Source organism: Oncorhynchus tshawytscha, linkage group LG09, assembly GCF_018296145.1.
Source record: "Oncorhynchus tshawytscha isolate Ot180627B linkage group LG09, Otsh_v2.0, whole genome shotgun sequence".
Lineage (NCBI taxonomy): Eukaryota > Metazoa > Chordata > Actinopteri > Salmoniformes > Salmonidae > Oncorhynchus > Oncorhynchus tshawytscha.
Window position 1 is genome coordinate 9974635 of NC_056437.1, and position 25237 is coordinate 9999871.

General features: G+C 42.9%; 1 protein-coding gene across 7 annotated transcripts in view; it reads right to left on the minus strand.

The window, feature by feature from the left end:
• sema4d (sema domain, immunoglobulin domain (Ig), transmembrane domain (TM) and short cytoplasmic domain, (semaphorin) 4D) overlaps window positions 1-25237 on the minus strand; it is a 90374-nt gene that overhangs the window by 26441 nt on the left and 38696 nt on the right. For 6 of the 7 annotated variants that reach the window (XR_006084007.1, XM_042326498.1, XM_042326497.1 and 3 more), the window contains exons 3-8: window positions 6223-6359; window positions 2373-2518; window positions 2223-2285; window positions 1741-1839; window positions 1163-1256; window positions 820-936 (exon numbers count right to left, since the gene is read on the minus strand). Coding sequence is in view for 6 of the 7 variants with exons in the window: in XM_042326498.1 (XP_042182432.1) it covers window positions 820-936; window positions 1163-1256; window positions 1741-1839; window positions 2223-2285; window positions 2373-2518; window positions 6223-6359 (656 nt within the window). In the remaining variant the exon portion in view is untranslated. Of the gene's footprint in view, window positions 1-819; window positions 937-1162; window positions 1257-1740; window positions 1840-2222; window positions 2286-2372; window positions 2519-6222; window positions 6360-21456; window positions 21529-25237 lie in introns of all 7 variants that reach the window. The other variant, XM_042326496.1, reaches the window with a different exon arrangement.

The following is a 25237-nucleotide window of genomic DNA, read 5'->3' on the forward strand; positions in this document are numbered from 1 at the left end:
ACACACACACAAATCTCCAAAATGTGCTTTCAATGCACTTCTAAGACTCACAGAAGAGTCTTCAACTGTATGTTTCTGCTCTCCTAGCTATGCCGTCGAGGAACTGACACTAGCACACATGTAGTTGGGTCAGATGGGCATCATTTGAAAGCTTGTTCTATTGCCAACATGACTAGCTAAGTTATGAAATACTATCTTTTAGGCAACGAGGCAATTCAGAGATTCCGATTGTAAATTTTGGCGTGGATAAAAACGAGTCACGAGTGCATTCAGATGTACGTGTTCAACAGTCAATGTTCTTCACAGTAGACAAACTATTAGGCTCGTTCTGTTCAGAACAACCCAGGGTCTGACGCCATGTCATCTTCTGACTGTATATCAAACAGTGATCATAAACGTGGACACTGTATATTAACATGGAAATGTGAAGTGCACATTTGGACTTACAGGTGTTTTGAGTTGCTTGTATGACGCCAAAGCAGTATTTATTATAATCCTCAATGTCTCATCTTTCTAAATACAGAGTCCTCTTCATTTACAGCTTTTCTCTCACTCAGACAACAAAACTTTTGCAAAAGTTACTGAATGAGGGCAACCTCTTGTTGCGTGTGGTGCTGAATGGATTTCAGTCAAAACCCCATACAGCTCTGTGAAGAGCAGAGCCTGAACTCTGACCTCATTTATTGCATGTTACTGTACAGCCACTGCGTGCCAAATCTGCCATTTTCAACCCGTATACCCGGGTACGAGTGTAAAGGGTTCAAGTGTAGTAACACTGATACGGTCAATTCCTTATTTGGAGAGGAGCAGGTATCTTACCGTTCAGCCAAGATGTTGAATACTCTGTCCGCAACAGACTCTGTGAAAGAGAATATCTGGAGATGATCGGCTCACTTCCTAAGAAGTTATATGACGTTCCAGAGTAAAGTTCTCCATCTAAAAGGACAGGAAAGAAAACACATAAGATGTATAATAAAGATTTTTTAAATTTAAATTCTCTCTAAACCAGGTTTGGTTGTTTTTCAGGCCTAAATACCTCAAAATAGTACAATCAGGATAATGATGTATTTAGGGCTGTGTACCAAAAAAAGCAGTTGATGTAATCTGGGCCTACCACCGATGTAATCTGGGCCTACCACCGATGAAATCTGGGCCTACTTACCAACCATGACCGTTGTGAAGCTCTGAGATGGGTCAAAGGAACATTTCCCTCTCCCGTCCTCCGCTGGACCCTCCAGACTAAAATCCTTTAGGGACTGATGAGAGCACAATTATGGTTATTACACAGTAATGATTACTACTTACTGTGATGTAAAAGTTGAACTTCGACGTGGTGTGGACATTAAAATATACATTTTTTTATTTAAATCGATTAAATTCCTTTAATTTTTACCTCAAAATAAAATACAATGTAAAATAAAGAGGCGGCAGGTAGCCTAGCGGTTAAGAGCTTTGGGACGAAAGGTCGCTAGTTCAAACCCCTGGATTGACCAGGTGCCAAAATATATACAGTGGGGCAAAAAAGTATTTAGTCAGCCACCAATTGTGCAAGTTCTCCCACTTAAAAAGATGAGAGGCCTGTAATTTAAGTGGGAGAACTTGCACAATTGGTGGCTGACTAAATACTTTTTTTGCCCCACTGTATGTGTCGATGTTCCCTTGAGCAAGGCATTGCTCCTGTAAGTCGCTCTGGCTAAGAGTGTCAACTAAATGACTAACACGTAAACGTAACCCACTTACTAGGTAGTGACAGACGGGCTGAAAGGCATGTGTCCCACAGACATACAGTCGCTTGTCGTCCAACACTTGTAACACCCGGATGTAGTTTAGACAGTCTGTCTGTAAAACACATCACAAAGACACATTTACACCTGGCTGTAGTTTAGACAGTCTGTCTGTAAAACACATTTACACCTGGCTGTAGTTTAGACAGTCTGTCTGTGTAAAACACATCACAAAGACACATTTACACCTGGCTGTAGTTTAGACAGTCTGTCTGTAAAACACATCACAAAGACACATTTACACCTGGCTGTAGTTTAGACAGTCTGTCTGTAAAACACATTTACACCTGGCTGTAGTTTAGACAGTCTGTCTGTGTAAAACACATTTACACCTGGCTGACAGAGATACCCCAAATAAAAACAACATGGAGAGCCGAGACATGGCTTCCTTTCACAACAGATCTGAAGTCAGGCGTTTGATGGAATAAGCAGATGTACCTCTTTAGATTTTCCTTTTACGATGCACATCGTCATGTGGTTTTCCGGGACCTTCCATTGAACCTACAGGGGAACCATTTAAATAGAACAATTATTAAAAAGGTCAACTTTAAAGTTGAGACCTTTTGAAATGATAAAACCTTTCTGTACCTTGTTGTTCTTGATTGACACATTGGTCATGCGGAGTTCAAAGATGGCCTCCCTCGCTCCCACGTACAGCACATCCTTATCCTCACTCAACAACAGAGTGGAATAGTTGAAGATGCCGGGCTCAGAAAACTCCACCAACTTGAGCTCTGTTGATAAACAAGACACAGATTTTAAACATTGTCCAATGCCAACACCCATGACTGAGTCTAGGTTAAAAGTCAAGTCAAGCAATTTCCCAAAGTTACTGAAAAAAAGCAACTCATGATTTCCTTATTGCTTATCTACAATTTCCACAGTGCAGTATGCATAGGTCTAGTGTTCCTCTCAGATATAATAATGGGCCAGTCTAGATATGTTTAGGGGATATAAACCAGTCTCCTTTGTGCATCTCTGCGTGTGCCTATCACTATGCCTACTCAGAATGCTTTGTGTGAGTGTGGTGATTGATGGGGAAGCTGGCAGTAGTTTTCATTAGTTTGCATTAGGTAGAGTGTCTGGCAGCGCCAACAACAGGTGTGAGAGGGCACAGGTTTCCAGCCACCTGCCCGGGCAGAAACCCTCTCTCAGACGCTGAAAGACAACACTGACTGGCTGGAGGGAAGGGATCCATTTTGTTTGGAGTGAGTATCAATTTATTGCATTGAGCCATGACATAATTAGTTATTTAAGAGCTTGAAGTTTCTCGGTGTCCACATCACTATAGATCTATCATGATCCAAACACACCGACACATTAGTGAAGAGGGAACGACAGCACCTCTTCCCCTTGAAGAGGCTGTAAAAAGATTTCTCATGGGCACTCCGATCCTCAAAAAGTTATACAGCTGCATCATTGAGAGCATCTTGACTGGCTGCATCACCGCTTGGTACAGCAACTGCAAGGCGCTATAGAGGGTGGGGAGTACGGCCCAGTACATCACTGCTCTCCAGGACCTCTTTATAGCAGGCGATGTCAGACGAAGGCCCAGAAAATTGTCAAAGACTTCATCCACCCATAGCCTGTACCAGTGCACCAAGTCTGGAACCAACAAGCCATACGACTGAGAACAAGACCACTAAACAGCTAATCAAATGGCTACCCGGACTAGGACTGGCCCTTCTTTGCGCACACACACAGCTGCTACTGTCTATCATCTATAATGTTGCCTTGTCACGTTATCCGTACATAGCCACCTCAATTATGTCAAACCCCTGCACGTCGACTCGGTACTGGTACTCCCTGTACATATAGCCACGTATGTCTGTCTGTCTAGCCACGCATGTCTGTCTGGCCACGTCATTACCTGGTATTCCCTGTACATATAGCCACGTATGTCTATGTCTGTCTGGCCACGTCATTACCTGGTACTCCATATATATATATATATAGCCATGGTATTAACTAGTACATCCTGTATATAACCATGTTATTATCTGTGTGTGTAAACATACATATACACACACACATACATATATACATATATACATACATATATATATGTGTGTGTATATATGTGTGTGTATATATGTGTGTGTATATATGTGTGTGTATATATGTGTGTGTATATATGTATGTGTGTGTATATGTATGTGTGTGTGTATATATATATATATATATATATATATGTATATGTGTATATATATATATATATATATGTGTATATGTACATATATATACATGTGTATATGTACATATATATACATATATGTGTATATATATATATATATATGTATATGTACATATATATACATATACATATATATATATATGTACATATATATACATATATATACATATACACACACATACATATATACACACATACATATATATATATATGTGTGTGTATATATGTGTGTATATATGTGTGTGTATATGTGTGTGTATATGTGTGTGTATATGTGTGTGTATATATATATATATATATATATATATGTGTATATGTGTATATGTACATATATATATACACATATACACACACATACATATATACACACACATACATATATATATATATATATACACATATACATATACATATACATATATATACATATACATATACATATACATATATATATGTGTGTATATATATATGTGTGTGTATATATATATATATATATATGTATATGTACATATATATACACACACACACACACACACACACACACACGTCATTACCTGTATATATAGCCACATCATTACCTGTATATATATAGCCACATCATTACCTGTATATATATAGCCACGTCATTACCTGTATATATATAGCCACGTCATTACCTGGTACTCCCTGTATATATAACCACGTCATTACCTGTATATATAGCCACGTCATTACCTGTATATATAGCCACATCATTACCTGTATATATAGCCACATCATTACCTGTATATATAGCCACATCATTACCTGTATATATAGCCACATCATTACCTGTATATATAGCCACATCATTACCTGTATATATAGCCACATCATTACCTGGTACTCCCTGTATATATAGCCATATTATTACCTGTATATATATATAGCCATGTCATTACCTGGTACTCCCTGTATATATAGCCACGTCATTACCTGTATATATATAGCCACGTCATTACCTGGTACTCCCTGTATATATAGCCACGTCATTACCTGTATATATAGCCATGTCATTACCTGTATATATAGCCATGTCATTACCTGTATATAGCCACATCATTACCTGTATATATAGCCACGTCATTACCCGGTACTCCCTGTATATAGCCACGTCATTACCCGGTACTCCCTGTATATAGCCACGTCATTACCTGGTACTCCCTGTATATAGCCATGGTATTAGCTGGTACTTCCTGTATATATAGCCACATCATTACCTGTATATATAGCCACGTCATTACCTGTATATATAGCCACGTCATTACCTGTATATATAGCCACGTCATTACCCGGTACTCCCTGTATATAGCCACGTCATTACCCGGTACTCCCTGTATATAGCCACGTCATTACCCGGTACTCCCTGTATATAGCCACGTCATTACCCGGTACTGTATATAGCCACGTACTCCCTGTATATAGCCACGTCATTACCCGGTACTCCCTGTATATAGCCACATCATTTATATAGCCATGGTATTAGCTGGTACTCCCTGTATATAGCCACGTCATTACCCGGTACTCCCTGTATATAGCCACGTCATTACCCGGTACTCCCTGTATATAGCCACGTCATTACCCGGTACTCCCTGTATATAGCCATGGTATTAGCTGGTACTCCCTGTATATAGCCACGTCATTACCCGGTACTCCCTGTATATAGCCACGTCATTACCCGGTACTCCCTGTATATAGCCATGGTATTAGCTGGTACTCCCTGTATATAGCCATGCTATTACCTGGTACTTCCTGTATATATAGCCATGTTATTTTTACTCATTGTTATTCCTCGTATCACCATTTTATTTTGTATTTTTAACTCTGCTCTGTTGGAAAAGGACCCGTCAGGAAGCATTTCACGGTTAGTTTACTCCGGTTGTTTATGAAGCATGTGGTAAATAAAATGCGATTTGATCAACAGCAGCATACAAACTGTTACTCAACTTCCTCCCCCCTTCAAGAAACACAGCATGAAAGGCTGAGAAGAGACTCAATGGAGACTGATGTTTTTAAAATAGTGAACCCTGGGTGAATGTTTCAGACTTTTAGAAGAAAATTACCTACCGTCATCTTTCCAGTAAATCATTTCTCTAGAGTCCATTGGTTCTAATGTACCGGGAAAACTTAATCTAGCGTACCGTCCTAAAGTATTTGAGAATACTTGACCCAGGTCTGCTGCAGTGTGAGTGTCTGTGAGGGAATGTGCTGATCATGTTATCATACCTTCGTGTTTCCAGGAGGTCCGGGGAATGCTGTGAGGTCCGTGTGTAGAAACCTCAAGGAGTAGACCCAAGAACACACCTAGAACTCCGAACACCATGTTGGATTCCGGGAGCAGCTTCGGAACCGTGAAGTTTCCTCTGATGACAACAAAATACAAGAACGTTGATTTAATACACAGGTCTCTTCTAAAGGAGGTAGGTAAAGAGACTAAAGACTGGTCATGTTCTGCTCAGACAAACAGGTATACACTGCTCAAAAAAATAGAAGGGAACACTAAAAATAACACATCCTAGATCTGAATGAAATATTCTTATTGATGAGGTGGTGGATGGTCTCCTGAGGGATCTCCTCCCAGACCCGGACTAATGCATCCGCCAACTCCTGGACAGTCTGTGGTGCAACGTGGCGTTGGTGGATGGAGCGAGACATGATGTCCCAGATGTGCTCAATTGGATTCAGGTCTGGGGAACGGGCGGGCCAGTCCATAGCATCAATGCCTTCCTCTTGCAGGAACTGCTGACACACTCCAGTCACATGAGGTCTAGCATTGTCTTGCATTAGGAGGAACCCAGGGCCAACCGCAACAGCATATGGTCTCACAAGGGGTCTGAGGATCTCATCTCGGTACCTAATGGCAGTCAGGCTACCTCTGGCGAGTACATGGAGGGCTGTGCGGCCCCCCAAAGAAATGCCACCCCACACCATGACTGACCCACTGCCAAACCGGTCATGCTGGAGGACGTTGCAGGCAGCAGAACGTTCTCCACGGCGTCTCCAGACTCTGTCACGTCTGTCACATGTGCTCAGTGTGAACCTGCTTTCATCTGTGAAGAGCACAGGGCGCCAGTGGCGAACTTGCCAATCTTGGTGTTCTCTGGCAAATGCCAAACGTCCTGCACGGTGTTGGGCTGTAAGCACAACCCCCACCTATGGACGTCGGGCCCTCATACCACCCTCATGGAGTCTGTTTCTGACCGTTTGAGCAGGCACATGCACATTGTGGCCTGCTGGAGGTCATTTTGCAGGGCTCTGGCAGTGCTCCTCCTTGCACAAAGGCGGAGGTAGCGGTCCTGCTGCTGGGTTGTTGCCCTCCTACGGCCTCCTCCACGTCTCCTGATGTACTGGCCTGTCTGCTGGTAGCGCCTCCATGCTCTGGACACTACGCTGACAGACACAGCAAACCTTCTTGCCACAGCTCGCATTGATGTGCCATCCTGGATGAGCTGCACTACCTGAGCCACTTGTGTGGGTTGTAGACTCCATCTCATGCTACCACTAGGGTGAAAGCACCGCCAGCATTCAAAAGTGACCAAAACATCAGCCAGGAAGCATAGGAACTGAGAAGTGGTCTGTGGTCCCACCTGCAGAACCACTCCTTTATTGGGGGTGCCTTGCTAAATGCCTATAATTTCCACCTGTTGTCTATTCCATTTGCACAACAGCATGTGAAATTTATTGTCAATCATTGTTGCTTCCTAAGTGGACAGTTTGATTTCACAGAAGTGTGATTGACTTGGAGTTACATTGTGTTGTTTAAGTGTTCCCTTTATTTTTTTGAGTAGTGTATTAATCAGCAGCAGAGAGACAGCCGTTAACACAGTAAACCCACTTCCTTTCAGAGATGGCTTCTACGACCGCATCATCCTCTTTTTAGCTCACTTGTTAACTAGACACATGCACAAAGAAACTGCCACACACACAAAAATGATAGAGCACGTTAAAAAACCATTATAACCTTGTAGTTTGTGGCCCTGTGACTGAAACAGTCAACACTCAGCGTCTGTGGATAGATACATGAACAGACATTCTGAGACCCCTTGGACTTGTTTACGCATGTACACAGCGGAACCGATTCCTGTCCTGTATTCTAATGTACTCAAAATCACAACCAAGTGTGGCACTTTGTCATCAGTAAATATATTGTAATACTCTGAGGCCCGAAGGGGTGCTGTTGGCCAGAGGGGGTGCTGTTGACCTGAGGGGGTGTGTGACTGTCACAAGAGCACACTAGAACAGCTACTATACATGTGCTTTTTCTTATGGCTCAAGTAACTGTTACTCCTCTCAAACAGAACACCACATTCACACTATTTCACATTGCCAACCCAAGACATTTCACAGCATCTCTCAACTCACATCAACTATGTAAATGACAGACCTGCTATCAAAGGACCAGCCTCTAATGACAACAGCTGTGTAGCCTGTGTTTGTGTAATACAAAGTACAAGACCGCAGGCGTTGAGTTCAGGTAGGGTGCGGGAGGGAGAGCATGTGATGACAGGGCCCTGAACTAACTTGATGGGAGTCGCTCAGTCTGACAGAGAGAGGGGGACCATGTGCTCTTCATTTAACATGACAGCCATGCTCTGCTCCTCTTAGGCTGGGCCATGTTCATTAGGGCACACTAACCTTTTATTAATTTTTGAAAGGCGGATCTCTTCTTCTGTAAAGGGCTTTACATGACAACCTTCCCAGCAGCATTACAGATTATATAAAACATGTAATCCGATTTCTGTCATTTCTATGCACTAATTCACAGCAGCATTATGTTACTCTGCCATTAAACCTCCGTTTCCTGACACCACCACTGACGGATCTGATAAGAAACCAATTACAAAGCTTTTTGCCTGTTGAAAAAAAGACAATAAGATCATACAACAACCCATATATATCTACTTTGGAAGGCCTACCGATTTCCCCAACTATCCCTCAGGCAGAGAGGGGAAGGAACGCCCTGGATGGTGAAACTGGCAAACACCTCTGACAGAATCAGGGTTCTCTGACAGAATCAGGGTTCTCTGACAGAATCAAACTGGATTAGAACACCCATAAAACCCCCAAAAGGATAATTAGGTCAAACCAGGAACTGCAACAAAAAAAACAAAATGCAGAACTTGTTGATGCTTGTCAACCTAGCTTGAGTTGCCCGTTACATTATATAAAATATTTGTCAGCTACAGCGACAATGTTTGACTTGTCATCAATGCTTCTCAATTACAATTCTCTCCCCCAAAACAGTAGGCCTATGTATTTCTAGGTCAAACTGAGTCAGCTCAAACCAGAGAAAAGCTCATAAAACCTGTGAAATTTTTGAGCCCTTAAAGCCTAACTGAAATATGAAAATACATCTCTAATCTAAATGTGCTTATTCTATCCTAGTTGTAAGATTATAATACTCTATCTTAGTCAAATAGTTTGCACCTAAACTATGGAGGCAGTAACATACTGTAATAGGACATTTTATCAAATCTAAATAAATTCTTCCTAATGTGGCTGCATGGAAGATTAAAATCAGTTGCTTGTACCTTTGTAAATGTTATTCAGATTTAAAGGGTAGGATGCATGAGTTTTTATTCACCAAAGTAACAGCAGTGTAGTCAAAGACAGTTGTCGTCACGATCTGGTTGCCTATAACCACAAACAGTTAAAACGTTTAAGACATATTTATTAACTTATTTCCGGATATCTGCTACCCACGACATTTCTCAACGTCATATGGAGAATCTGCTCTGTGTTAGCTAGCTCGAGCTGGCTAACGTTATCCACTAGCCATGCAGACCGAGTGCTGGCAGTGGTGAGCAGCAATCCACCAATCACAATGGTGTGATGTAAACAGATCAGATTCTCCACAAGTGGGGGCATGATCCTGCTCGGCTTCTCCAGTTCAGGTAGCTCTGCCTTCTCCTGCACCACCGGGGGGGGGGCTTGCTTCTGTATATCCTGCACCACCGGGGGCTTGCTGTATATCCTGCACCACCGGGGGGCTTGCTTCTGTATATCCTGCACCACCGGGGGGGCTTTGTATATCCTGCACCACCGGGGGGCTTGCTTCTGTATATCCTGCACCACCGGGGGGCTTGCTTCTGTATATCCTGCACCACCGGGGGCTTGGGGGGGGGCTTGCTTCTGCATTTCCTGCACCACCGGGGGGGGGCTTGCTTCTGTATATCCTGCACCACCGGGGGGGGGCTTGCTTCTGTATATCCTGCACCACCGGGGGGGGCTTGCTTCTGTATTTCCTGCACCACAGGGGGTCATCTGATGCAGCACTCCATCACTCTCCTTCTTGGTCAAGTAGCCCTTACACAGCCTGGAGGTGTGTGTTTGTCCTGTTGAAAAACTAAATGACAGTGGGACAAAGTTCAAACCAGATGGGATGGCTTATAGCTGCAGAATGCTATGGTAGCCATGCTGGTTAAGTGTGCCTTGAATTCTAAATAAATCAGTGTCACCAGGATAAGCACCCACACACCATCCCACCTCCATACTTCACCATGGGAACCACACATGCGGAGATCATCCAATCACGTACTCTGTGTCTGACAAAGACACAGCGGTTGGAACCAGCAAAGCTGTCATAAAGGCAAAGGGTGGCTACTTTGAAGAATCTCAAATATAAAATATCTTTTGATTTGTTTAACTCTTTCCTGGTTACTACATGATTCCATGTGTTTTTTTCTCATAGTTTTGATGTCTTCACTATTATTCTACAATGTAGAAAATAGTACAAATAAAGAAAAACCCTTGAATGAGTAGGTGTGTCTAAACCTTTTGACTGGTACTGTACTTTTGTCAAGGTGTCTGCATGTTGGCACGTCTTGCAATCTTTTCCGAGGCCTGGTCTGTCGTGAGCAGTATGTCCTGCGTCTACCACTATTTGAAGTATAAACTTTGATCCAAATTGAGGTTAGTGATCGCTGTTCTGATGTCCAGAAGCTCTTTTCAACAATGTCGGAAACATTATGCCCAAAAAGTTCAGATCAGGGCCATGAAAACACAATAGAACTGCAGCTATCCATTGCAGCGCCATTCTCTAAGCAGGGGCTCACAAGGGAGATGGGGAAAAGCCATGCAATCCTTTTACAAAGGAAAAGTGACACCGGCACAAGAGCAGGTAATTCCTGTTTCCCAGCCTGAGCAGGCCCAGGTGAAGAGAAGGTGTCCTAATAGCAGTAGGCTGAAGGCCTGGGACAGGTTCATGTGGGTGTAGAGATGCTAATCACATTTCCTAGCAAGCTAAAGGTGGTAATTATTCTTAAAACCTGCTTCCTTCTCACAGACGGAAAAAATTCTGCTTTCTGATAAACTAAAAGGAGAAGTGCCAAGATGAAAAATACAATGGAGAAGAAGCCTGGGCAGGAATTCAATACAACTTAATAGAACCATATGGATACCAGTTGCTGCCAAAATAACTCCATTTCAGCATGTGATCATCATAAGCAATGTTTTAATATAAATTGTAGGCCATAGCGTGAAGCAAGAAGGGGGTAGGAGACATCCGAAGGCATCATGAAGTAGAATAGCTTTTGCTTTCTCTAGGTGTAGAGTGAAAGACTCGGACAACGCATGGCCTTAGAAAATAATACTTTCCCCACAGTTTTACAAAAACCTATAGCTTAGATTTTGAGTTTTAGTATCACAGTAAGTCTTTGTTATTTGACATGCCACCAAGTGTGACAGAACAAACAATGAAAAGGGAACCAATTAACTAACTATCCAACCCCTGGCCTAACCTACTGACACAGTTCTGCTACCATTACAGAGAGATGACGTAGTAATTAACGGTTCGCCCGAGGAGGGATCATAAAAACACCACACATATTGGAAATCAGTTTCAGGTCGACAACAGCTAGGAAAACTCATTGATCCGATGTCATTGAAAATACATGTCCTGGGGAGAATTACAGATCCACACCATAACATCTAGGAACGCTAAAATCAAGTAATCCATAGAATCAGAATGAGTCCCAAATTCCACCCTAGCCAGTCACTCACAGCCTAGGACATTAAAAGGGGTCAAAGACAGAAAGACCTATTGTTTTCGAAAGACAGGGAGGGCACTGAAAGAGGGCACTGAAAGACAGGGAGGGCACTGAATCTCCCTTCTCCCCATGTGCGTCATCATCATATAGTAACTGAACAATGAATGGACACAAAACACCACAGAAGGATGTCCACGTTCACCACTCCACACTAACCTAGTTCTCTTCCCAGCATTGCCTATCTAAATGCCAGACTGGGTTATTAGAACAGAGCCAAAAGGCAACTAAAGATGATTAACCCGAGAGAAGGAGATTTAACACGTCAACCATTCGTAGTTCAGTACTAATCTATTACAATACACGAAGAGGGGAACAAGTTGGCACTGCACCAGCCACACAGACAAGAGAGATATTTAAAACTGCAGCCATAGGCCTACTGGCATGCCTCTTTAAAACTGTATCCATGCTGCCATGTCTCTTGGAGCCCTTTGTCTATCCTGAACTCAGCTTCTTTGGACACATAGTGAGTTTGACACCTGCTCTGGTGCTCTATGCAGTGCTAGCGGGGTCACAGAAAACTGGCAGGTCGATGGGTCTGCCTGCCTCAGCCTGGACATTCAGCGCCTGCCAATGCCTCCCAGCCTTTCAGGCCCTCTCCCTGCCAGCCTTCCTCTCCCCCGGCCCTCAGCACCCCGGCCTGTTGGCACTTGCTGTGATAACTCATTGATCTGACAACATCAATGTGGATGCACTCTCCTGGTCCTCCCAGCGCCATCCTGCCAAAATCTGCTGCTCTTCCTGCCGTTCAGTTCCCATTGACCGCCCCTAACAATCTCTTTCGCTCCCCTCCTCCTCCTCTTCTGGAGTGGCTCAGTGTCTTCTTTCAGGATGGTTCATCCACTTCATGTCCCTCAGATACTCTGGTTTGCGGTGAGGGTGTCCTGCGAGTTATAGACAAGAACAGTTTGTCCAAGCTGATACAGGACATGTCAGTTCCACTGCGGTTTGTACACCGCACATCACTATCAAATCAATACATTGTCGTTTTCTGTTCATTAACAAAATGGACCAACGTGCCCTCCAGATCCATGAGCTTTACCAGACTGCCCAGGAGGGTGAACGAGACATCCCCTACAGAAACGAAAACACCTCAAGCCAAGGAGAAGCACCATAGGTTTCCAGATAGATCAACATTTCCAACGTCACAGCAGCATCTGCATTTCGAAGCTGTAAAAGCAGTGACGACCTTCTCTGCATCACGTGGCATTTTGCATCATGTAGGCCTGTAACAAAAACAGAGACCACCGCATCTCTGTGACGCTGCCTGACAGATGTCTCCTCCACTATAAATATAAGGCTGAGCATCGGTTTGGCTACAGATGTCACCAACTGTACTGTGACAGGACATACTTAAGAATGGATGTGGATGCCCTCAATGAAGCATCATTAACCAGACAATGTAGGCCTGTGTTATGAGAAAGCCTTTTGGACATTTACTATAGCATTGATTGTTTGAATTCAACATTTTTTTAAATTATAAAACTGACTCATATCAACTGTCAGCCCTCCAGGAAATCTACAGCACCCGGTGTCACAGGAAGGCCAAGAAGATCATCAAGAACCTCAGCTACCCGAGCCTCCACACAGCCTGTTCACCCAGCTACAATCTAGGAGGAGACTGTACAGGTGCATCAAAGCTGGGACACGAGAGACTGAAAAGCAGCTATCTCCAGGTCATCAGACTGTTAAAACTGTCACCACTAGCCGACCTCCTATATGAATAGGTGTGTACAGCAGTAGTTATATAGCATGAGTCGTGACTAGAGTATATACACTTGTAAAGTGGGTAAATATATGAGAGAAAGTATATTTATATTCTGGCCTGATATTCTGATATTGCTTGTTGTGATAGCCAAGGACAGTTGCCCAGAGAGAGTGGGTCAGGACCAGAAAGAAAAGGAGAGAGGGAAGAAGAGAGGTTGGGGAGAGCGGACAGAGGGAGAGCTTTTTACATGTGTGTATATTATTTATCATGTATTGCTAGATATTACTGCATTGTTGGAGCTATAAAACAACCATTTCACTGCACCTGTGATAACATCGTCAAATCTGTGTAAGCGATCAATAAACTTTGATTTAATGAGTAGAACTTTAAGTTAAATCACATATGACTGAAGGGAGTCGCTCGCTGAGCACAGAAAAGAACACTATGCTACGCTATGGACATAAAAACTATCCCTCATAATAACTGGCTTCAGGATCCATGCTGAGCCTGTTAGTCAACCTACAACGACCACACTAAAGGGAAATTAAGGGTCAGTCCTTGTAAAAGGGTATATTTAGATGGTGATGGAGTGCTTTTTCAAAACAACACACCCTTTACCAGGTCACATGGGCTGTCAGAAGATTAAACAAAGACCATAAACAAACAGTTGAAGTAGTAGAGTGTGTGTAAAGAAAAAAAAAAAACAGCTCCTGCTAGTTTGGTTAACCGTGGCTCCCGGTCAAGAGAGAAACGCTAAATTGTAAAATGTAATTACCATGTATCACCATCTTAAAAGATGAAAAGAACAAACTTTATATCACCATCTGCTACAGCTAAATTACAACGACAAGGTTTGTATGAACACGGTTGGTCACCTAGAAAAAGGAACAACTAGAGTTGGTAACTATTCCATTTCCCTTCCTTGTATTTATGGATCTAGGGACCTTCTACAGCGAGACAGATGTGTGTTGTCTATGGACCATCACAGCAACATGGTACAGTTCACACCCAGTGTGACCTCCTGTTGCTATTCAGAGCATTCTCCCCACCACGTGTAGCGCCATCCTGATCCCTGTTAACGCCAACGACTGGTCTGTCCTTCACAGGGTTCTTCACAACCTCAGAGGTACCAATAAGAAAAGAGTGGTAGCTAGTGCACGATTTGAAACTTAGTTCCCCCTGCTGCTATTGGACCAGGTCACTCTTGGAAAAGAGATTCTCAATGAGAAAACCTGTATGAATAAAAGGTTAAATAAAAATGTAAAAATAATGCAGTGGTCAATGGCATTCCTAGGCGATCATCAACATTTCTGTAAAGCAAAAAAAAGCCTATTGGGTTCCTATTTTTATCATTTTTTAAATTGTGCTAGCGCGGGGAAGGCAAATTGTTCCCATTTTGAACCACTTCATGTGTATAAAAGGTGGAACCCTTCTGACCCGGCAGGCCCAGAGAGAAAATCAAATGCACTTATAGGCCTACCGCTGGTCAATCAGACAGCTCACCGTGTCTGCAGTTTCCTCGTGCCATTGGGCTGTAAAAAAAAAAAAGAAGTCTCCAACGCACATCCAGGTTGATACGAAGATTTCAAAACCAATGACTCGAGAGACAACGAATACAGCAAAAAAGTTGCTGAATAACTTAAATGTGAATTTGGTCATAATAGCCTTGTTCAACAATTTTATAAGCCATAATATGTGCGTTCTCCCTACTTCCACTCATTCTACAACCAGCACTGCAGCTGCAGTGAATGAGTAGCAAAGTGGTTCAATAAGCACAATATTATTTGCATTGCCTTTAAAAAATAAAAATAAACTTTTAGTCAAGGAATATTTCACTTTCGTTGGTCATGGGAGTAGCAACGAATTGGTGCATGCTCACTCAACTGTCCCTCAAGTAAGACAACAAATTATCTATTACTAGTGTGATCCTATATCCATAATTTCAAAATGGTCTATCAAGAACATTGACAGGGTAGTTCAAGCATAGCCAATATGCAGTGAATGTAATTGGCCCTATAGTTTACTGCACACACCTCATCGCTACAGAACTGTTCATTGGTTATTGTCGCATAGGACTGTTTTTTTATTTTTAACTCAAGTAAAAAACATCTGAGCGGTAGATCACAGCCTGCAGTTTGACTCAGTGTTCCACTCAGCTAAAGTTATCTTACTTCCTGTGCAGTACCACCTGGCACTTCACCACAGCGAAAATCTAAAATGGGCTTTAAAAATGGTACCTCAGAAAAGCCCCTTAACAGTACCACTAATGCATGGTCTCTTATTGAACTGAGACCTCAGTGCGACTCAGAGGAGAAATCCTAAAAAAAAAGGCAAAAACAGTATTAGCTGGTGCTTGAGTAATTATCGGTAGGTCACTAGCTAGCATTCATAGAATACCCCATTGGCTAGTCCTTGGTGTATTTTCTTAGAGACTAATGTAATCTGTAACAGAGCTCAGGGCATACTCTGTCCGGGACCAGGGACTATTTTAGGAGCTGTGAAAGAGCAGAGGCAGTCCTGAGACCTTGTGCTGCTCCTGGTTGTGATAGCTAAGGGCAGGTGTCCAGAGAGTGTGGGACGAGGCCAGGGAAGGAGGGAGAGAGGAAGGAGGGCCAGGGAAGGAGGGAGAGAGGAAGGAGGGCCAGGGAAGGAGGGAGAGAGGAAGAGGGCCAGGGAGAGAGGGAGAGAGGAAGGAGGGCCAGAGGAAGAGGGCCAGGGAGAGAGGGTGGGGAGAGGAAAAGAGGGTAAAGGAAGGGAGCAGGGGAGAGGCAGGGAGAGTTATTTAACTGTGCAAGTCAGTTAAGAACAAATTCCTATTTACAATGACTGCCTACCACGGCCTAACCCTAACCCGGGTGACGCTGGGCCAAATGTGCGCCGCCCTATGGGACTCTCAAACACGGCCGGTTGTGATACAGCCTGGCATCAAATGCCTCTAGCACTGAGATACAGTGCTTTAGACCGCTGCGTCACTCGGGAGAGAGGGGATCTGCGGTAACCTTGGTGGACAACATTGCTTTCAGATCCCAGGCAGAACCAGGCACCGTCCTCACTCCCACTGCTCACCGCGTGTACTGTGTGTCTGGGAGACGGTCTTCATCAGATCTCCCCCGTCTGGTTCACAGATAAATCACACACTGCAGGATGTGTTGCTATTAGGAGGTTGAGACACGTTAATAGCTAGTCATTCAATAATTCCACGTCTGACTTTCTCTAACACCAGAATGCAGAAATGCCCAAGTACTGTTGGCTAATATACAAAAATAGATCACATCAGAATTAAAACAATATTGGCTGTTAAATTCTTGATGCCTATTGTGAAAATGATATTGCCTGCACTGTAGATTTCAGCTAACTACAGATTATTCCACCTTTTAAATTACTCATTGTTTACCTGTGGATGCCCAAGGAGTTGCAGGTATCCTAGTGGTTAGATCGTTGGACTAGTAACCAAAAAGGTCGCAAGATCGAATCCCCACGCGGACAAGTTTAAAATCTGTCGTTCTGCCCCTGAACAAGGCAGTTAACCCACTAGGCAGTCATTGAAAACAAGAATTTGTTCTTAACCGACTTGCCTAGTTAAAAAACAATTTAATTTTTTTTTAAATGAGGCTTTCTATAGCATCTTCACCTGTGTCACCATTTTCGCCATATATAACATGTAATGTCACTAAAAATGGCCCTGGTGAAAACCCTTAAGGCCTAGTGTCCCCCTCACTGAGCTGCACCACTGGGTCCAGGCTCTTTAACACCCTCTTTTCCTCATCTTTAGCAACTGATTTCATGGTCTGATTTAGTTTCCCAGAGACAAAACCTCCTGAGGAGTCCTCTGCTGTGAAACTACCAGCACCCACTGCTCTCAGAACACTTCCAGCCTGTCCTCCTGAACTTGGCTCACATGGGGGGAAATACTAATTTCCCCACTTTCAAGGAAGACAAATAAAACAAAAACATTCCTCCGAACTCACACTGCCAATCTAACTTGGCAATCTATGGTGTACTGAGGAACGCTCAAAGAATACTGTAACTGTAGTGTGCTGGCTAGGCTGCTAGCTATAGTGTAACTGTAGCGTGCTGGCTAGGCTGCTAGCTATACGGCAACTGTAGCGTGCTGGCTAGGCTGCTAGCTATAGTGTAACTGTAGCGTGCTGGCTAGGCTGCTAGCTATACGGCAACTGTAGCGTGCTGGCTAGGCTGCTAGCTATAGTGTAACTGTAGCGTGCTGGCTAGGCTGCTAGCTATACGGCAACTGTAGCGTGCTGGCTAGGCTGCTAGCTATACGGCAACTGTAGCGTGCTGGGTAGGCTGCAACTAACATGCTGGATAGGCTGTTAGCTATAGTGTAACTGTAGCATGCTGTCTAGGCTGTTAGCTATAGTGTAACTGTAGCATGCTGGCTAGGCTGCTAGCTATACTACAACTGTAGCGTGCTGGGTAGGCTGCTAACTATAGTGTAACTGTAGCGTGCTGGCTAGGCTGCTAGCTATACGGCAACTGTAGCGTGCTGGCTAGGCTGCTAGCTATAGTGTAACTTTAGCATGCTGGGTAGGCTGCAACTGTAACATGCTGGATAGGCTGTTAGCTATAGTGTAGCCCTCGACCTCCGATCCAACCGGTCCCAGACATGCTCAATGGGATTGAGCTCAGGGCTCTTCGCTGACCATGGCAGAACACTGACATTCTTGTCATGCAGGAAATCACGCACAGAACGAGCAGTATGGCTGGTGGCATTGTCATGCTGGAGGGTCATGTCAGGATGAGCCTGCAGGGAGGGTACCACATGAGGGAGGAGGATGTTTTCCCTGTAACACAGTGTTGAGATTGCAGGCAATGACAACAAGTTCAGTCCGATGATGCTGTGACACACCGCCCCAGACCATGACGGACCCTCCACCTCCAAATCGATCCTGCTCCAGAGTACAGGCCTCGGTGTAAAGCTCATTCCTTCGACGATAAACGTGAATCCGACCATCACCCCATGTGAGACAAAACCACGACTCGTCAGTGAAGAGTTTTTTACCAGTATTGTGTAAGTGCTTGTTGAATGTCCTTCCTTTAAGCAAGCTGAACGTTTTTACTGTGAAATAGCATTGTATCTGGTCAAACACCATTTTTCCCAAAAGTTTACTAAGGATTGGTAACTGGCTGATTCGTCAGCTATTTGAGCCAGTAAAGGGGGCTTTACTATTCTTAGGTAGCAGAATGACTTTTGCGTCTCTCCAATCCCGAGGGCACACTTTCTAGAAGTATTACATTGAAAATATGGCAAATAGGGAGTGGCAATTTCGTCCCCTACTATCCTCAGTAATTTTTACATCCAAGTTGTCAGACCCCGGTGGCTTGTCATTGATAGACAATTTTTTCACCTCTTCCATGCTCACTTTACGGAATTTAAAATTACAATGCGCATCTTTCATAATTAAGTCAGATATACTTGGATGTGCTGTGTCAGTGTTTGTTGCTGGCATGTAATGCTTAAGTTTGCTAATCTTCCCAATGAAGTAGCTGGTAATATCAGTTGGTTTTGTGATGAATGAGCCATCTGATTCAATGGAGTTTGCCTTTTTCCCCCCCAATTTTTTTTATTTAAGGTGCTCCAAAGCCTATTACTATCATTCAGGTTTGTTTCATATTGTGGTTTCTAATTTTTATTCAGTTTAGGCATATTTCTCAATTTGCAATATGTTTGCCAATCGGTTGTGCTGACTTAGCAGTTGGTGGTCTATAGCAGCTTCCCACCAGAATGGGTTTTAGGTGGGGCAGATTAACTTGTAGCCATATTACTTCAACATGAGATCTGTGGTTCTGAATATAAAACAGCAACACCACCATTAGCATTTCAATATTTTCTGTAAATGTTATAAAAACTTGCATTGATGCCACTGTATCAAAAGGTATTATCTAAGTGAGTTTCAGAGAAAGTCAGGATATGAATGTCATTTGTTACTAGATTTCATGAACTTCAGTAACATATGTTAACGTGGGCTATTTTGAGCACTTTTCTTCTGGGATGCTTACTTGTTTTCATTGCTTTACTGGGAAGCTTAGCAGAAGTAGATATGCTCATGTTATTTATGTTAGTGAAGGGTGAGCTGCACACAGTGGACTTCCTACTAGGGCACACCGCATCAGTGCTAACAGTGTACATTTGCTTCATTGGCACATGACTAATGCATACAATAGCTGTAGGATCAGCAGAGGCATTCAGGGCAGATAGAGGGACATACATTGGGTTACTTACATTGTGTCTACCAACGCCCCTGGTGTAATATACATTTTCTGAAGCATTATGACAACTCCGTGTCACAATGGTAGGGATTAACTGAGCTGAGCTGGGCTTGGGTCATTGATAAGTCATTGTCTCAACGCAGCCTTGTAATGCAGTGAAAGGATCCAGGAAGCCAAGTGATTTGGGTGGATCCCATCCTCCTTATAAAACGTGTTTTGTTTCAAAAAGGTATCGGAAAAAAAGGGTATCGAAATTGTCAACAAAAAGTTTACACCCATTGAGCTGCAAAATTCACGTAGCCAGTTGTGAAGAGAAAAAAAAAAATCCTGCTAAAGTGTTCAAATGACACGATTCAGAGAGGGCACGGGGCCAGATATGATGAGTCTTATATTAGTGTCTAGCAGAGAGTCAATCATGTCTTTAAAAATCGAGGTTCAACTGTTCAGAGCTGCCCTTTATAATCTCATTAAAACCCACATGGACTACGATAGCATTGATGTCCATGTTCTGGTGTAGTACTTTCGGATGCAGCTTAGTAATGTCATTTACCCCAGCTCCGGGACAGGACATTTTTGCACCAAGAACGGTCACATTTCTTACCATGGAGCCGCCCAAAATCTCAGCTAGCGAGAAGGATGAGGAAATCTGCCTATTCCCACGCTTCGGAGAACCCTTTTTTGACAGGCAAGAGGCAGGATAACTTGAGCACGTTGCTCCCGACAGATGGAGAAGCCCCGATTGATCCAGAACAGGAACGGAAGGTTGCCGAGGTGAAAATCGTAGTAGTAGGCACCGCTGCCACAGACACAGGCATCCCCAGTGACAAAGGTGCAGGAAGATCAGGCTCCAGGATGGCCAAACTATTCATTCTTTGCTTATCGATGACACAATCTGCCATTTTCAAGTGGAAAGGGCTACTGCTAAGCTAAGCAAACATCTTTAAGTCTCTGCGTCCCCTGTTACATCAGCCACTTTCTAGGTAGGCGGCGTAGTCCTGCTTGAGGTCAGGTTCCAATTGAGCCAAATACTTTAGAAAACACCATCGCAGAAACGTCACGTGAAAATGATCGAAATCAAGAGAAAACAAGTCAGAAATCAACAGGTGATAAACACAAGTTACACCACAGGAGAGCAGACAGACACATCAAGCGCATTTCAAGCAACATAAAGGAGGGGGGCATGGAAGCTCCCAAGGAAGAGGGGGACAAAGCTTTAGAGGCGGTTTGGGAGGAAATACATCTTAATTAACTCATTGGGACAAAAGATAATGAAACAATAACTTGATTATGAGGATAGATAAAATAGAATAACAAAAATAAGCAATTCCAAAGTAAAAAAGGGAGGAGCTATAAAAATCACCCAGGTGTTTTTCAGATCATGCGGACCATAAGAGAGAAGCTGTGCAGCATTTGGAGGCTTGAGAAGCATGCAGCATTTGTGTTGCAGCATGCAAGCCCACACAAGGTTTTTGTCCTGACCTGTGGCTCCTCAACGAGTCGGCTCTACTAGACGAGAGGCTCCTTCTTTGAGAGAATTACACAATTCTCAAGCTATAGGAGAGAGAGAAGACAGTTATGATGATGATGATGATGCGGTACTGTAGATATCTCTATGTGATGTGAAGAAGCCTGTCAGGATAGAGGGGATGGGAAGACTGTACAATACATCCACTGTCACCCCAGAACATGCAGAGTAATAAATATACCATACACACACAATAACAGACAGCATATGAAAAAAAAACCAATCCATAACACAATACACTGCAGAGTAGTTTGATCATTAACTCAAAACACAGACTGTACGACATCGAGAGGGTTCAGGTAAACATATAACACTTCTGTGAAATTACATCATATAGCCTGGTCCCAGATCAGTTTGTGTTTGGCATGACAGACTATAGGCATTGGAAAGACCGCACAAAAAACAGATCTGGAACCAAGCTAATAACCATGCAAAATAAAGATCATCTTTGTATAGGATAGGACGAACAGAACACTACAGACAAGGACAGGACAGACTTGGCCTGTCAGTTCTGAATCTTTACATTAGTGTAATAACATTATCCACCCTTACAAGAGTCCGAGGGGAAAATGTCAGTGTGCATCTCTTCCTACAACTCCCACCAGCTGTAGGCTTTGTGTGATTAGCAGCCAGGGGAAGCTCTATTCAGAGCCTGAGAATATACTGAGATCCCTCTAACCCCATGACAGCATCTTTAATGGTATAGTCTCTTATGGCTACCTAATTGGTTATGTAGGAGAACATATTATAAAACGCTCGAAGAACATAAACAGTACTAAAATAATAAACAATTTAAAAATATATACATCTCCTGGGAAAGTTTGATGCTTTAACATATTACAGTAATTTGTTTTTCAAATCACAGACGTGATGTAAATATTTTCCCATGGCACAGCAATGTCAATGGCATTACCATTTTGAAAACAAAGAATATTCTGAATGTGCTTCACAGAAAGTTCTACAATAGTTTGTTGAATAAAAATGTATTCTCTGAAATAGGTGCAAACAAATAAATAATTCACACAACATCTTAAAATGTTTCTTTCTGGCTGCAATAGAAGCAGAATTAATAAAGAGACGAAAGAACGTAGAACTCATTTCTGCAGACAGATGGTGAAACCTCCACTCACAACACTTTCCCTGTGTATGCTTCCCAATCCCCCATACACAAAATTAAAGCACTTCAAAAGAGTGAATGCATTTCCCCTCCTTTTCAAGAGAACAGGAGCTAAGCCCTGCCTCGCTGCACTCAACTCAAAATATATCATTAAAACCTGTCTCACAAAAAAAATAAAAATATGGGCTCGCCTATTGATTTAACCTTTGATGGTTTAGATTCTAAAGCACAAAATGCTCAGGTGTAAACATGAAGCTAGACATGAAGCTAGACATGAAGCTAGACACAGCAACATTAGCTTACCCTCTTTGGACCTCACACACTGAACACATTCATATATTTTGGCAAGTGGATGTTAATCTCATGAATAGAAAAAAATATAAAAAAATGACAAGGAAACTTGGGGCGGCAGGGTAGCCTAGTGGTTGGAGCGTTGGACTAGTAGCCGGAAGGTTGTAAGTTCAAACCCCCGATTGCTGTCGTTCTGCCCCTGAACAAGGCAGTTAACCCACTGTTCCTAGGCCGTCATTGAAAATAAGAATTTGTTCTTAACTGACTTGCCTAATAAAATAAAGGTAAAATAAAAATGTAAAAAAACTGGCATTACCATTTAAAAGGTCTCTTGAAATAGACATGTTAGAAATAGACATCTTAACCTCAAAATATTCTATACTGGTTAAATAAAAGGCTAAATGAAAAGAAATATGAAGAGTGGAAACTCAAAGAAGAGGGGTTTCCATTGTACTCCATGACCCTCAGCCCCTGGCAATGCAACCGAGATCATTATCCCATGATAAGATACAATCTTCCAGACAATTGAAATCAGGTCACAGAATTCAACCCAAACATTGAATTAATTAGCATTTGTTGGATGAGTTACTGTGCAAAACAAAAAGGACAATGTATCAAGTCATGCAGAGAATTGGGCACATAAAAACAATAGAATAAAATGTATATAATAAAAAAAATATAAAATTTTTATGGCTTTAAAAATTGAGTTGTATGTTCTTTGTCCTGTCCATTTCAAATAGCCTATATGGCACACAATGCATTGCAGAGAGGCTACTGGGGAATTCCTTTGCGATTCAAAGTTCTGTCAGTTTATATTCAAATTGCGTAGAGTATGCATGCGCCACTGAACTTTGACAATGTTTTTATCAATCTAAACTCATGTCTCAGTTAAAACAGTCATCACTTACACATTATCTTGGTTTCAAGAGCGTTGTGACTTATTTGGGCTATTTACACCAATACCTTGAATATCCATCCTTCCTTCCTTCCTTCGTGCCGAGCCGGTGGCCTTAGCAAACCGTCACAACAAAGACAGCAACACCCCAAATAAGGTATCGCCCTGTACTGTGTCCCACTCCCTCACCCCCATGATCACATCATTGATAGTTTGTGAGGAGATGACATGGCACCAAATTGATGAGCTATAGGTTAGGGGTCACATCCCCCTCTACATACTGAGGAAACAAGCTTCACTTGACTCCCGCAAAACGTGGCACCAGCTCCAGACATCTCAATTGAGCGTTGACTGACCAGTGCCACGGACCCATAGACCCCTGCCCCGCCCTGGTGTCACGGAGGAAGTCAGGGTGTCACGGGGTCCACATCTCTAATTGATGAGTGATGCTGAATAAGAGGCGCCATTTCACTTTTAACAAATGGCCCACTTCACAACAAACGTATGGCAAACAGACTGATAGAAATCACTGGGCCGTGACACCTGATTTCAAGTCGAACGCTCCTTATAGGACACATCACTGCACTCTATACTCCTTTGTAAACTGGTCATCTCTGTATACCCGTCGCAAGACCCACTGGTTGATGCGTATTTATAAAAATCTCTTAGGCCTCACTCCCCATCTGAGATATCTACTGCAGCCCTCACCCTCCACATACAACACCCATTCTGCCAGTCACATTCTGTTAAAGGTACTCAAAGCACAGACACATCTCTGGGTCGCTCGTCTTTTCAGTTTGCTGCAGCTAGCGACCGGAACGAGCTGCAACAAACACTCGAACTGGACAGTTTTATCTCCATCTCTTCATTCAAAGACTCAAATCATGGACACTGACAGTTGTGGCTGCTTTGTGTGATGTATTGTTGTCTCTACCTTCTTGGCCTTTGTGCTGTTGTATGTGCCCAATAATCTTTATACCATGTTTTGTGCTTCTACCATGTTTTATTGCTACCATGTTGTCGTCGTCATGTTGTGTTGCTACCATGTTGTGATATGCTATGTTGTCTTAGGTCTCTCTTTATGTAGTGTTGGTGTCTTGTCGTGATGCGTGTTCGGTCCTATATTTTAAGATTCTTTTTTATGTTTAATCCCAGCCTCCGTCCCTGCAGGAGGCCTTTTGGTAGGCCGTCATTGTAAATAAAAAATGTGTTAACTTCTTATGGCTGCAGTATTGAGTAGCTTGGATGAAAGGTGCCCAGAGTCAACAGCCTGCTCCTCAGTCCCAGTTGCTAATATATGCATATTATTAGTATTGGATAGAAAACACCCTGAAGTTTCTAAAACTGTTTGAATGATGTCTGAGTATAACAGAACTCATATGGCAGGCAAAAACCTGAGAAGAAATCCAAACAGGAGGTGGGAAATCTGAGG